General features: G+C 40.2%; 1 protein-coding gene across 1 annotated transcript; it reads right to left on the bottom strand.

Moving 5' to 3' along the window:
* Positions 1 to 515: 515 nt before the first annotated feature.
* Positions 516 to 9174, bottom strand: TMEM41B (transmembrane protein 41B). The gene is made up of 7 exons (XM_052694901.1): positions 9032 to 9174; positions 8585 to 8702; positions 7464 to 7592; positions 5897 to 5990; positions 4970 to 5074; positions 4036 to 4174; positions 516 to 3236 (listed from the first exon to the last, which is right to left on the bottom strand). The coding sequence occupies exons 1-7, from the start codon at positions 9093 to 9095 to the stop codon at positions 3067 to 3069; spliced, it is 819 nt and encodes a 272-aa protein (XP_052550861.1). The 5' UTR covers positions 9096 to 9174; the 3' UTR covers positions 516 to 3066.
* Positions 9175 to 15892: the final 6718 nt, after the last annotated feature.

The following is a 15892-nucleotide window of genomic DNA, read 5'->3' as shown; positions in this document are numbered from 1 at the left end:
CCTGCAGTACCTGCTGGGCATTTCTGTCCTTGCCCAGCTGCTACTTCAAGATCAATTTTCTATACAATTGAAAAAAAAAAAAAAACAAAAAAAAACCCTCCATAAAACAGACATGACATTAAAGGAAGGTGAATGAAGCTATAACAACCTCAGCTTGTTAATCTCCCATCAGGAATTCACAGCAGAAAAACTACATTACGTAAATGCTTCTATTTGAGGAGATGAAATGAGCTAAACTGCCTTATACTGCAAAGTATAAAAACCTGCAAAGATTATTGTTGTACATAAAGAAATAACGTCCAGACAGAAGGAAGTCAGGTTTATCCAGGTGTTCTGAAATAAAGATACAAACGGAATGAATCCCATCCACAGACATGCTCATCAGCTCAGTTTAATTTTTAAAGTCATTAAAAAAAATTCCACTTCAAAAGAACTCACCCCTTTTAAATAGATTCATTAAAAATTTAGTTTAGTGGAAAGTTCGGCATATTTCATCATACTCAAAAAATACAATATTTCAAATTTAATATAATAGCTTTATTATCAAATGGCAAGAGGCATTTCGTAAGGATGTCATGCAGATATAATTTACATAAAATTCCAGAAGATGAACAGGTCAAAGCCAGGTCACCTCTAATTTTTCGTAGTTTAACTCAACTACACCTTCCTGATTTGCCAGTTCACTTCTGGTAGATGCTATGGCTATCTTGCAGACTACTGGCTGCATTCCACAAAGACTGGAGTGGTACCTTATTCCACAACACAGCACTTCTCTGCCTTTTCTCAACTACTTCAGTAGTCCTCATAGGATGGGGAACTGCCTGAGCATTGGAAGCTGAAGATAAACATGGAAGGGGTAGGTTTAAGAAAAAAAAAAAAAAAAAAAAAAAAAAAAAGCTAAGGTTTTGCAAAAGGAAATAACCTTATTTTCATCCTTTTTAAGGTTTTAAGGCTTTTAGCCACCGTGTTGGGAACTTTCCCTACAGCTGAAACAGGTTTTTCAGTATCGTAGCCTGATCCCATCTACACAGTGAAACAAACATAATAAAAGTGCCAAGTGATAGCATGATTCATTCAAAATGAAGTTCTTTCCTTCTTTAGTGTCAAGGTTCCACCAAAGCATTAATTTTATATAGTGTTGAAGGAATTCTACAACAGCATCTGTTAATGACAAAAATTGAGGCAATTTCAGAAAAGCCACTGGGCAACATGTAATTTATTCTGAGTTAAGCTGCATGAAAAATTAACTCTGCAGATGAATGGGCTGCAAATCTACAGCTATTTCACACTCAGTAGTCCAGTGGCACTTGGCTCACAACAGCTACTATTCATTACGGAACAAATCCTCTAGGTAGATGAGCTCTAAGATTAGAATCACAGCAATTAAAAAAAAAATCATTAAGTTTTAAATGACAACAAAGTATATTTTTAGAGTAAATTCTAAATAAGAAAACAACTCCTGAAGCTAAATGCTTACAATAAATTTGTAAACAGAAGTTACCTATATAAAACCCAGATTTAAATAAAAGACAGTAATAGTTCATCAGTATTTACTATATATTTACACATAATACTGCAATAAAATTGAGTCAATCAACATTATGTTACAAAAAGAACAAGATTCTTTAAAAAGGTACCAGTACCTTTCACATTATCCCATTTATGGAACTATTCTCTTACAACTCAAATGATCTATTGTATGATGAGTTAACATGAGGACACAGACAAGTAAACCCTTGAACTAGAGATATGCCAACATGCCAACTCGTGTTTCAGCAAGGTACTTCAGGGGCAGAAACTTAAAGCCTATAAGCAGCACTGGTTGCAGTAGGATAAACTTAAACACCCAAGTTCCTTGCTGATCAGGGCCTCATTTTACAGGATTCCACTGACAGTACAACAGACTACAAGTTCTAACCATACAAGGCGAGGTACCACATACCTCATTTAGTGAATAGTTCTATGCATATTTTTAAAGATAAACTGTAGCTGGTTGTCCACTGCCACTTACCGACTCGCCAGAAAATGGAATCATCCTTCTGATCTCATGTATGTTCACCAAATTCTGTTACTTGATGCTCTGAAGAGTATTGGGAACCAGCTATTTTACAAGAACCGCACCAATTTACGTACCTGATGCTCCTAGCCAATTGTGCTACAATGAAAAACTGTATATTCTTTGTATGATGCTTGAGAAACGTTAGTAATACGCTAAACTTACACATCCTTAATTCACTTGAAGTTAAAGTTTTATATAAATATGATCATTTTCTTGAGTTTGCAGGATAAATGTATGCAAGTGAAATATTGGCAAGATGAACATTAAAAAAGTTACATTAGAACATCAGCTGGGCACAGTAAGAATTCTAGCTCCTCTCTTACATTCCCTCCCAAAGAAGAAAATCAGAATATGAGACAGAATGATCTGACACTTTGCCTTTGTTAATCCAGTTAGTAAAGCAGATGTAGGTTCAAGTATTTAAATCCATACAGCACTAATAGAAGTAAACAATCAGGATGAACGTATTATCGTAGTCAGTCACACAACTATTCAGAAAAAATAAGTCTGAGTGAGCACCGTTATTCTATTATGCTATTATTTTGGAATTCCAGAAAGAAAAAAATGTTGATGAGAGGTGTGCTCAGATCAGATCACATTCAAGGCTATAGAAATGTTGACAATGTTACAAAATCTGAGCAAATAATTAAGGGATTTTTTTTTTTCTTGCGAGTTTTAGAAAGCAATCTGTAGCTCATGTCTACATTACAACTTCTGCTCTGTATTTTATCAGAGCAAAACATCTGTTTTCAGTTCCCTCATCCTGAGGGCCACACACACCATCCTCACTCCCCAGAGCAGAACACTGATGGTTTGGTTTCAAACTGTCCGCAGTACATTTCTGAACACAGTTCTCCCAGGCCACGTGTTCATCAACGTGTCTTCAAATTCCTACCATCACAAGCTTCCCTTTGAAACGCTTACGAGCCAATAGAAAAGCAAATATACAAATATCAGAAGTGCCAATCCTGAGATGAAACATGGGAAATTCGGGTTCAGTTTGATCATTACTCAAACTTCTGTTTCAGTTTCTTCTGGAAGAGGGCTGGTAGGATGGAGAGGATGGCTAGAATCATGAGAACAAAAAGAGAGTTCCAGGAAACAGCTTCCCCTGCTGTTGTAAGTTGGTACAGTGTTGTTCCTGCCTTAATGGCTACAAAAGATGGCGGTGCCACACCTGGAAGGAAAAAGTAGAAGGCAGGATAAGTAAGAAAGAAAAAGCAGCTTTGTGGAAAAAAAATAAAAATAAATTATAAATTAGTCATCCAACCTTTAACATCAAAACCATCAAAAAACTTTGCTTACTTCTTGCTTTTTGGTTTTTTTGTTTGTTTTTTTAAAGAGCAGAACATACAAATATAAAACTCAAAGACAATCCCGTATCAAAACCTGTTTTTGCTGTTTTTAATACTACATAATGCCAATTAAAGCACCGAAGACAATATATGTATTTATGTGCCTATGCTAGACTGTGCAGATTCCAAGGTGTCTCTACCGATCAGTTTTAGTTACAGCCATAGAAGAAGTTTGTTATCTAGAATAAGTTGTTTTCTAACCCAATTAAAAAGACAACACTACATGCTTAGCACTATTTGTTTGTTATGAATTCACTCTTAGGAAGACATATCATGATAAATAAAACACATACAAAGGAGAGGAACAATCCCTCAGATCAAACCCCTCACATGAGCACGCTGAAGTAGAACAATACAGATTATTACTACAGAAGTTTTTACACAATGCACATTCCCTTAAGTAATCAGCCTGGGTTTGTAATACCTGATCTATTGCATTGGATTAAACTTGAAGACTAAAGTCTTCTGATGGTATAAGCTCCACCCTTGATATAACACAATATCCTCATGTAATCTTTTAGCTGTCCAGTAGGTGGTGATCTCCACTGAACAATGCAGAAAGAAAAGCAAATAAAGGTCCTTCTGGTAACCCAAACTGTAGCTGACTGTCAGAATTCTTACCTAGAAAAGTGCCAATGAAAAATACTTTTAACGGCACATTTATTACAGGAGATGTTATATTGATAAACCAATTAGGAAGAAACGGTGTTATTCTCAAAAATATTATGTAGTTGATGAGGTGTTCTCTGTGACGCTCAACCTAAAAAGGAAAGAAAGAAAAAAATCAATTAAGTCTATGCATCAAAAATAAATCGATTTTACTATTAAGTACTTAAGATGTTTTGTGCAATTTTTGTAGAAATTCAGAAGTTGCAAACAGATCAGTTGAAAGATGACTCAAGAGTCAGTCATTGGTGAATCACTATTACAAAGTATCATAGTTTGTCTGGAAATACCAGTCCATGGTAAAGCGTGGTGATGGTGTGCCTGAATCAGCTCACAAGTAATTCACCACAGCAGTAGGTCTCATTCTGAGATTAGCTCAGCAATCTTCCCCTAATTGCAGTCCAATCAACACTACCATCTTGTCACCCTGCTCCTTAAGCCTCTGCAGAACTAGCAATGAAGTTTGATCCTCATCACATTCTGTCCTAAACTGTAATCAAACCTAAGAAACAGTTGCCTGAAAGCTTACTCTGGCCATGGGTACGAAGTTCATCAGATAGCCGTTGCCAGAAGTCTTTAAGACTGGCCTGTCTGCCCTTTCTTTGTAAAGCCTAGGATTAACACCACCCAGGAGCAACCACAATAGTCTACATTTTACTTACAGTCCATTACACCACCCTCAAGTCTATCCCAGCTCCTTGTACCAGGGCTACGTCAAAGCCTCTTCTGCTCCCAGACTGACTTTAGCATATCATCCAGGAAGTAACGGCACGCTGTCAGAAAGGGAATAGAATCCATTCCTTGTAGGTGTGTGAGCACAATACCTCTGATCTTCCACCCTATTCTACACGTTTTTTATCAGAAGACTCAGCCTATCTGGGAACTTTACCTGTTCTGACCACTTCACTGCTTTTTCCGTTAAGTATTTGTATACAACAGGTCGTCCCACTAAGTATGAAAGCATGTAGCAGAACGAAGCTCCAAGTCCTGAACACTGAAAAAAGAAAACATAAAAACCAACTAATTGGCAGAAAAGCTCTGATTAATATTAGCCCTGTGTCCCTGCAATTACACTGTCTGGATACAGGCTGCTTCTATGCGGTCCTCTACTAATGAGAAAGAGCTCTGTGCTCCTGTTTCCTAAGAAACTGTCTTGTTGACACAAGACAGTTCCTTTAATTCCAAGGCATTTTTATCAGTATTGACACAGTATTGTAGCCAATGCTGATTACTTATCAGTTATTATTGTTTCTGTACTTTCAAGACTCTGAACAACGAAAGATCTGCAGGAAAAAAAAGAGCACAATAGCATTTAAGAAAGATTCAAACTTGATAATTCATCACCTTAGTCCTCCCTATACCTACTAATTCATGCAGTTCTTAATTAGTAAGGCTCACTATGACATCTTCTGAAGATTGTCAGCAGCATTTCCTAAGTTAAACTTCTGGGGTAACTAAGCCAATTTAAGGAAAAGTACGTTTTGCAGTGCATGAATAAGAACGCAGTACTTAAGTTCTGGAATTACAGGCACATTCTGGTGGATGCTAAACATCTGAAACAAAGGCAATTCTCCAGCTAGTTAACACTCAGATGCCTCCATTATTAATAAAACTTGGACAAATAGTTGTTCGGATCATCACCCAGTGCTGCAGTGAGTTTCATGGGTAACATCCTTCTTAATGAAGCTTAACGAGAACTCATTTATTGTCTGGAGACTCACAGATTTATTCAGCCTGTGATCATTTCAAACAGGAAGCTGTTAGAAAAAAAAAGGGATAAAAACACACACCCTTACAGACTGTTTTCCATACTTACCAGACAAACAAGAAATAAGGCCAGTGGAAAGGGATAAAGAAACCCCGACAGGATACTGAGAAATATAGACCCAGGGATAGCAAATGTTTGCAAGCTGGATGCATCTTAGTTAAGGAAGTCTGTTTACTGTTAATTTCATAACAACGTCAGCATATCAGCATATATACCACAATCCAGAAAAGCATAAGTACATACAAATACGTATGGCCTCAAAAGATCTTTGTATCAAAGTACTTTTGTGGAGTAGCACAAACAGCCCAACCAAAGGAATAGATGCATCATTGACAGGTACAAAAATAAATCAATAAATGTATAAAAGATGTAGTGCACTTCCCTTCATCTTTGACACTGGAGCTTTACCGTAAGATAAGAGGAAACACAGTTGTAATTTTACATTGTTGACTAACGATAAGCAGATTCCAGCCACTCTGAAGAGGTCACAGAGACCTACATCTACTGCAAACTTCTTGGAACTGACCAAAATTCTAAAAGTCAAAGAGCATTCCTTTATATCAAGTCCATTACAGACAACACAGCCTTTTCTAAGTGTCAAAGGTTCTGAGATCATTGTAGCAAGCTCATCAACTAAACAATCTGTCACTAAGATACCCACATCAGCTGCTACCATAGTTCAATAAAAGGCCAAATCTGTTCTACTTGATTTATCAACTAATATTTTGGCTTTCTTCAAATATATTCTATTTCTGAGAACTAATCTTAAAAGCAATGGGCTAGAGGATAATTACTACTGATCCATCCAATGTTGATTTTGCTCAGTTACAGAAACCCTACTGCAACAGATCCCCTATAAAGCTTTTTCAGCCTTCTCAAAGTTATTAACCTTAAGTTAAGTGTTCCAGTTAAGAGTGTGTTTAATAATTCATATATTCAGCACTCGGAGAAAAAATGTTAACACAACAGATAGCCTTTGTGTCTCACTAGGCAGGAAGTACTTCAGAAATCTAGCTCTTTCAAATGAAGAAATTATTTTTGTGTTTTTCGTTGGGGCGTTTTTTTTTTTTTTTTAATGCTCACTGCAGAGATAAAAGGCAACTTTAAAATGAGAATTCTTCCTTTGAGAAATGATTTAAGAACTTTTGCAACTCTTAGGCAACACTTTTTGATGTCTAAAGGAAGACAAATTCAGACATTTCTGTCCAGCAATTCAGTTTGATTTAAAGACAGCATATCACTGAATTAAGACCAAGACTCTCAAGTTAAAGACTCTCAAGTTAAAATACCGTCCACAATAATAAAGTATAGATGAAGCTGAAAGCAAATCTTAATCAAATTACACACGTAGTAATCAAATTTACACATGTAGTAAACAGCACACGTTGTTCTTTCTACTTACTTCCTTCTTACAATCTAATAAGCATAGTGAAACATACATACAAGGTTTTGGTTTGGTTTCAAAAGTTCAAAGGTTCTGGAACTTGTCCTATTAACATACCTTCAAGTATTACCCTCCTTCTCCCTAGATCAAGAAGTTTATAGGCAAATTTGTATTTTTCATTTCTCTTTCAGAGAGAAAAAAAAATATATTTTCATATCAGAGAAAGGATACAAAACATATGTGGCAAAATAAGCCACTAATACTTGAACATAAAATGTGTCCTTGTATTTGGACAGGACTTTTCCCAAGGCCTTTGCATCATCCATATCTCTTGGAATCTTTATGCATTTTCCTTCTTCTCTGGAAGAAAAGAAAGCAGGAATGGTATGAGATATATTTAAACAGTATAATGAAATTACTGTTGAATACATAGATAATTAAATATATAAGATCACTGAATTACAACCCACAAACAAAACGCATCACTACTTTTGTGGTAAGACTCTTTCATGAACCTATCTACTTAAGCTTTCTTGAATTAGAGAAATCCTCCATTTCAAATACTTGTTGGCTGTATTTTCTACTCACTACAATACGTCGCTTTATTTCCAGCATTATTTTCTCTCCCAAGTACTGATTAAAAATAAAGCATCACTCCAACCTGACCTTTGACAACTGAACAGCAGTCAGCGTTTCAGCCAAAACCAACTGCAACCGCCTTAATGCTAAGGCCACAACATTTGAAGTGCCGCAACAGCGGCGGAGCGTCACCTCCCAAGCAAACAAAGCTTTAAGAGTGAAATCTTATGTCACACCTTAATCTGGTGCAACCCTGTGCAGCACAGTTGAGTGTCCTCTCTTCCTCTTTATCAGACTCAGCGACTGGACTGTTGAAACTGAACTTGTTGAGCAAGTTCATCACACAGAAAATTAACTACTAAAAGAAAGAAAGCTGTAAGCTGTAAGACAAGCAGGCTTCTATCTTGCCCAACTATTTACAGCTCTAGCCAAGCATGTTTTTTTATCTCAGCTGAGGAAGGTTAAGAACAGAGTTGCCATTGCTAAAGGGACAAGCGGTAACTTTCTAAAGTGTGCAAACTAACTGTGCAACAGAAACCCTAGGTCAAGCACAACTCCCCTGCGTTCAAAGAGATCCTGCCCACTACTGTGTATTCCAGTAATACATTTTGTATTCTGACATTCTAAATCATATATTCAAGTCCCCTTTAAAAACATTTAAAATGTCTGTAAGTAACTTACAACAGTTAAAATGCCATTGAACTACACATAGGCTCCCTTGCAATTTGACACTGACTGAAAAACAGGGAAGTTTTCTTTCCTAGCATACTTACTCACTGAGCTGTGGGAAATTTTTATATACCAGAAACATAAGGAAAGCAGCTATTGTGAAGACAGACACCAAAATCAGAAGGGACGTTCGAGCCGATCCGCCTTCTGCCTGAGCTTTTCCTGGAATTAGAGACAAAGTTAATAGTTATTATTTAAATCCAGTAGTTACGCTTTGAGGAAGCGTCAAGGCGAGCACCCGACCCGCCGCCGCTTCAAAACGTGCGGACACGATGGCGGAACACGAGGAAGCAGAGCCGGCCGCTGAGCCCGCAGCCGCGCCCGGCTCGGAGCTGAGCGCAGCCACCCGCGCGCCGCGAGGTCAAGCTGACCCGCCGAGGCCGAGGCGCCGCACCCGCCGGCCCGCGAGCGCCCCAGCATTGTCGCTGCCCGGCCGGCAGGCGCGCACCGCCACCCCGACCGCGCTCGGCTGCGCGCCCATCCACGCTGACCTTCCAAGAGCCGCTGGTGCCGGGCGCTCTCCGCCGCCGCCGCTGCCGCTCGCCTCTGCGCCATTGCTCCGCGCTACTCGCGCCCGGCGGACCGGGCACGGCGCAGGCCTCACCGCCAACCAGGGAGCGGGAGGAAGAAGACGGGCTCGGGCCGCTCCTCCTCACCCCACCGGGTCGCGCTCCCGCCTCGCCGCCGCAAGGCGCATGCGCCGCCTGGGAAGCGCGGAGCGGCGTGGCGTGGCGCGCTTCTGCGCCGTGCGGTGTGGAGAGAGTGTGGGGGGGCAGAGCGGGAAGCGCCGCGATGCCGCCTTGAGGGAGACGCGGGCGGACACACAAAGAGCTCGCCTTTGTTGCTACAATGTACAGAAAACACGAGTGTAGCCGTGCAGGCGTCTCCAGGAAATGGATGATTCACCCAAACCATCAGTTGTGATCCAACTCCTATTTAATTTTGGTGCACTGATTTGGACCGTGGGGCGTGAATCACAGTGTGGGGGTGCTTGTTCAGAAACCCCTCAGAGCCAAGGGAGCGGGCAGATCCTGCTTCAGTGGTTATCGGACTTCCAATTAATCTGGTTTGTATTCCATAGCCTCTGTGTTATCCAAAGGCAGGCAATGTAACAACACCAGTTAGGATAACATCTGGGTCTTGCTAAAGTCTCTTATGTTCCCACTGCTCTAGACACCACTATAAGATACAAATAATTACAGCAGTACAAATTTGCACCATAATTTCCCTTCTACTTAATACAACTGCATGGCCTGCAAATTGTTTCCAGGGCACAGACTCTGCTCGCAGTGTCAGTATTTATCTCATTAAAAATGGAGAAGATAACTGTAATCAACTCCGAGTTACAGAGCTCCAACTCTCTGAATTGCTGCCAGTGTGAAATCTAGGGATTAATTAACTTGATCACCTTGCAGTTGAAATATGATTGCATAAGTGATATTTGTTAGAGTAGATTATCCAAAGACTCTTAGGCTGTTTCATTCTCTTGTTGGTTCCCCTTGGGGGGATACCACTGTTGTGAAGGCGTTGGCTCTTTGACTAAACTTTGAAACTGTCATGGTGTTTAATAACTTCTGACAATTTAAACAGACATCTCCAATGTTATCCGTACCTTACGAACACCAGCGAGCCTCTCTGTTCACTCAGAAGAAAATTGATGCGTCTGGTGAATATTTCTTAGGATTTTGGGGATCTGCCTGCAAATAACTCAGTGGATTAGATATGTTTACCAGAAGTAAAGCAAAAACTGAAAAGTACCACCATTTCACTTAATAGTTCAGAGGAGAAGGAGTTTAGTTAAGTTGAAGTCAGTGAGTATTCAAGAAAAGCTTCAACACATGGTTGAGATCAGCAGTGCTGGAAACAGCTTCACTCCACAGAGTACTGGGAACAATAGCTGTAGGCTGAAAATAGAATTACTCTCTTCAGGTATAAAATATCACCTAAACATGATATATAACCTCATAAACAGCATAAAATATCGGATCTTCTTTCTGAGCCCTTTCTGATTAGGAACACGTGCTGCACAATACTTTGCTCTGCAGAGAAAGATAAAAGTGCTCTGATATCCAGTTGGATGTGCTCAGTGGCTTAGGCAGTGGGATCAAGCATTCTTAGAGGCTACAGACAGAACAGGGCAGCTATCCACAAGATTTATATGGATCTATTTTTGGAAAATATACCTTAACATTGAAATATTTTTTTTAAACTGAAATATGTCTTTCAAACTGTATGGGGAAGGGAAGGGAAGGGAAGGGAAGGGAAGGGAAGGGAAGGGAAGGGAAGGGAAGGGAAGGGAAGGGAAGGGAAGGGAAGGGAAGGGAAGGGAAGGGAAGGGAAGGGAAGGGAAGGGAAGGGAAGGGAAGGGAAGGGAAGGGAAGGGAAGGGAAGGGAAGGGAAGGGAAGGGAAGGGAAGGGAAGGGAAGGGAAGGGAAGGGAAGGGAAGGGAAGGGAAGGGAAGGGAAGGGAAGGGAAGGGAAGGGAAGGGAAGGGAAGGGAAGGGAAGGGAAGGGAAGGCTTTTTTTTTTAACCTGCTGGAAAGAAACAAAATATATTGACAGTTCTGGAGTGGTACCTAAGTGTTCAGCTATATAAACTCACTTCCTTCTATGAGTGGTTGGAACATTTTATTTTTGTTAGGTTGAAAGAGTTGTCTTCCCACAGTAGAAAAACTTGTATTTGCTGCTTTTTTTTATGTACGCCTAGGTAGACTGATGGAGCACGAGTCACGTGGCTGAGTCATCAGCACTGCTGATACTTTGCAGACTGAGTCATGCCCGTTGCCAGCAAGAAGAGAGTCTGAGTGTGACCCTACTCCTGAGAGCTTGTAGCTGTAACAGTTCAAAGTTCAAAATAACGCAGCTGATTTTGCTTTGAACAGAACAGGAAGCTACTCTGCTGGCATCTCAGAGAGGTAGAAGCATTCAAAAGGAAGCTAAAACAACCTGAAAGGCAGAAAGGGACACCAAAGATCACGTCACTATTTGAGACCATTCCTGAGACAAAGCCAGAATTTTATGAGCAGTTTATTCTCTCTGGAGGGCTTTAGATCTGATATGGCTCATTGACAGTGCTGAGCAGTCTCTCAGCATGGGTGATGGACAGTGGATTCTGAGTTAACTGGTTTCCCAAACACACAGCTGGCTTGGAAGCAAGGAGAGAAAGTGAAAATCCAACAAGCATCACAGTGAAAGTACGTTGCTTGATCCTGTTCAGAAGGAGGATGTCTGGAGGCCTTGCTCTTAGACCACAGATGTGGGAATAGGCACCTAACTTAGTCATTCTGACATGGCCACAGAAGGTCTGTAGCTCAGCTCTGCATACATGCAACACCCAGACATCTGCCAGAATATGATTGCATTTTCCCAAGTTTTGAACCAATTTATACCAGCAAATACAATTTACACCAACGAAGAATTTCATATTCTGCGGCAGCTGCATTTTTCTATTCTACACCCACTTGCTTTAAGAAAAAACAGATGTACAAACCTGTAACTGGAGTGTAAGTGCTAACCAATGGAGTTACACACTGTAATTCCCCAAGCTGTGCAGAAACTCTTATTGTCTCAGAGGAAGATCTTTCCACAGCTTAATTTATGTCACTTGGGAAGGAAATTAAGGCAACAAAAATCACAGATACAACTACGCTGAAATAGCAATTAAACTAATTGTATGACCATTGTAATTTTTATTTCTTTTTACAACTTTCCACTAATTTGTTTGAAGATACTATCTATATGGTCTATGAACATTGTTTCAAGAAGTTGATTTTAATTAAAGCATATCTAAATTAATTTAATTGTATGGATGTAATGTTTATATATAAAGTTAGTCTTAAGAGGATTAGAAACGTTTGAAAGTGTCCCCTTCTCCTCAGTTCTTACAAATATAGTTTTGCAGAAGTGCAATTAAAAATGCTTGGAGTACTGTGTAAGTATGCAATACCTGGCCAAAATTAAACCTCTAAAATGTATGCAGTAGCAACTCAAAATACATTTTAAGTTGAATAAACCTAAATTGAGAGTGTAACTTCGTGAATAAGCATCTGTATGGAAGACAAGTTAGAATGCAACATGCTGATAAATGTGAATACAAAAAACATCACCAGTGAGATAAACAGAAATAAACCTGTATGTGCAGCTGGGTTGTCCTGGTTGTGTGAGTGAAGAATTGGAAATATCTTGAGGCCAGAGCCACAAGTCATGAAAGCTTTTATTTGAAGAAAGTCTGTGCTCGAGGGCAAAAGTTAAAAAATAAAAAGATCACAGAATGTCAGGGATTGGAAGGGACCTTGAAAGATCATCTAGTCCAATCCCCCTGCTGGAGCAGGAACACCTACACTGGGTCACACAGGAACGTGCCCAGGTGGGTTCCAAATGTCTCCAGAGAAGAACACCACAATCTACCTGAGCAGCCTTGTTCCAGTGTTCTGTCATCCTTACTGTGAGGAAGTTCTTACTTGTATTCATGTGGAGCTTCCTATATTCCAGCTTCCACCCATTGCCCCTTGTCTTATTACTGGATGTCAAATGAATAAAACAGTGAGAGGAAAACATGTAAGCCTTAAAATGAGTTGAATCTGATCACAGAAATCACGGCCAGATTGGTTTCTCTCCTGGTTGTCTGTTTATAAGACAACATGTTTGTTAAAATGTACATTTTAAGTCAGAAATTTTCAATTTGTTTCTCCTTAATTAATTAGAAACAGTAAAATAGTTATGATGTTTATATCCCAAAAGGTAAAAATAAAGGCCAGATTCTCAGTTCTGATGAAGTTCTTGTTCCTCTTTGGTACTTAGTAGATCATCTTAAATAGCCTGTAACATTTTTTCCTTCACATTCTCCAGTGGTGTGTATGAAACAGGGAGAGAAGTTTTTCTGGTTAGTTAGCTCACATCCTATAGTTGGATGCAGGATGACAGAAATTAAAGGTTATTTTGTCTTGCTGCAAAGTGAAGAATGAAATGTACCCTATAATAAACTGATGTCATCCCAGCCAAGCCTCATAGAAGTCCCACCAGGCTCCTTAAATGTAGTACCAAACTTCAGAGGTCTTGAGATGCATTGCATTTCAGACTTGGAAAGCACTTTCTCTTTAAAAAGACAAAGCTCTTATTAAAAATAACCAGGAATAGAGGGAGATGTCACCACAGTACAGGGAATCTCAAGTATTCTCTTGACAGAAATAAATAACTTTATTTCGAGCCACACAACTCCATCTCACACTGTCAATTACCTCATCCCAACTCTCAGTCTCGTCTACAACGTTTGAGCTCTGGGAACAGACTCAGGCAGAGAATATATTGAAGAGCTCAGCCAAAGTCAGCTGTTGAAGACAGGTAGCAACAAAAGTAAATAAAACGAACGAACAAACAAAAAAACACAAAGCAAAACCATTCTTGTCACGTTATCCTTGCTCAGTGCCTCCTTCTTTAAAGCTCTGTGCAGGTACCTGTGGTATGCAGCACAACCTACCTAATGGAGCACAGTGCTACCTGGGGAGGCCAACATAACCAGCAGTTGAAATCATGGACACATGAAGGGAGACAAAAGAAAAGGAGAATCCTTGCCTGATTCAGAAACAGCTGTGCAAGACTTCAGCAAAGCAGCACTTGAGGTATTTGTAATTGAGCACTTATTACTTGTGCCAACTATCACATTTATAAATCTCAGTGTTAAGAATGTATGCGCCCTTGTTCTGGGATACATGTATTGGTCATGATTCATACTTAACACTATGTTAAGAATAAATGTAATGATCAAATGTATATCGTCTGCACCTAAGTTTATGCTAGCATAGCTGAAAAACCAAGTATTTCCTTTTATTCAGCAGTATGTCCCTTCAAGGAATCCTTTTAATTTATACCAATAAGGTAGTTGGATATTCTGCAGGATAAAAGTTCCCAAATCCAAGTTACTCCATGTTGATTAAAAAAAAACCTATCTTTAATGTGATCACAGGCTCATCTTAATTTCTCTTTGAATTCCATCTGTCTTTTGGAGATTTTTTGCAGCCTCACACAGGTCTAAGTGGAACCACCTCCTTGAACTCATTAAGACCTGAGTAATCTCTCTTATCTGCCAGCAAAAAGACCAGAGGTCTTTAAAAGTATACAAGGGGACAAATCATTGAAATTGTCCACTGGCATTTCCTTTCTGCATATTTGCTTTCTCACTAAAAGCAGGTGTAACAATCAGAAAGATCAGAACAACAGAAAAGTGATACAAGAGGTACAATGACAGAGAAACTAATACAAAGATGTTACAAGGGAAGGAAAAAGGACTGCTCACCAAACCCCAAAAATCATAGAACCACTCAGGTTGGAAAAGTCCTTAAAAATTGTCAAGTCCAACCACGACCTAACCCCACTACCCTAACTAACAACCCTCCACTAAATCACGTCCCTGAGCACCACATCCAAATGGTTTTTAAACATACTCAGGGATGGTGACTAAACCACCTCCCTGGGGAGCCTATTCCAGTGCTTAACCACCCTTTCTGTAACAAAGTGTTTCCTAATAGCCAACCTAAACCTCCCCTGGCTGAACTTGAGGCCATTTCCCCTCATCCTATCACCAGTGAGAAGAGACCAACCCCATTCTCACTGTGAGCACCTTTCAGATATTGGAAGAGAGCAATAAGGTCTCCCCTCAGCCCCCTTTTCCACAGACTGAACATCCCCAGTTCCTTCAGTCTCTCCTCATAGGGCACATTCTCCAAGCTCTTCATAAGCCCTGTTGCCTTTCTTTGGACCTGCTCCAGCACCTCAATGTCTTTTCTCTACTGAGGTGCCCAAAACTGAACACAGCACTCGAGGTGAGGCCTCACCAGTGCTGAGTTCGGGGGCAGGATGATTTCCTTAGTCCTGCTCACCACACCATTCCTGATGCAAGCCAGGATGACATTGGCCTTCTTGGCCACCTGGGCACACTATTGGCTCATACTCAGCCAGCTGTCCGTCAGTACATCAAGGTCCCTTTCCCTCAGCCAGTTTTCCAGCCATTCCTCCCCAGATCTGTAGGGTTGTCCAGGATTGCTGTAACAAAAATGCAGGACACAACACTCGACCCTGTTTAAACTCAGGAAAACTCCACAGAAGAGGGATCTCCAGCCAGTGAGCAGTCAGACCTTAAATGAAGTCTAAGAGAGGGGCAGCCAGGCTCTACCCCTTCTGGTCACACATGTGAATTGCCTTCACCTGTCCTCCCAAGGCTGACCAGGTCCTTTCCCCAGGTGATCAGTGGTTCATGCTGCGACTCAACAGTTAGCATACAGTGTGTTATACTATCATAAAGAAAGCTTTGTTTTCACCTAGTTTGCTCTGAACTGAGGTTCTAGCTCTGTCTTCTAA

This window comes from Tympanuchus pallidicinctus, unplaced genomic scaffold (genome assembly GCF_026119805.1).
Source record: "Tympanuchus pallidicinctus isolate F22 unplaced genomic scaffold, pur_lepc_1.0 scaffold3, whole genome shotgun sequence".
Taxonomy (NCBI): Eukaryota; Metazoa; Chordata; class Aves; order Galliformes; family Phasianidae; genus Tympanuchus; species Tympanuchus pallidicinctus.
The sequence above is the reverse complement of the archived record's forward strand: the minus strand, read 5'-3'. Positions and strand labels throughout refer to the sequence as shown.

Coding starts and splice junctions, on each gene's coding strand:
- TMEM41B (XM_052694901.1), bottom strand. CDS start 9,095: ATGGCGCAGAGGCGAGCGGCAGCGGCGGCGGCGGAGAGCGCCCGGCAC. Junction 5,991..7,463: donor TATTTTGCCACATATGTTTT/GTATCCTTTCTC, acceptor AGATGCATCCAG/CTTGCAAACATTTGCTATCC. Junction 3,237..4,035: donor TTTCATTGGCACTTTTCTAG/GTAAGAATTCTG, acceptor TTTTCCTTCCAG/GTGTGGCACCGCCATCTTTT.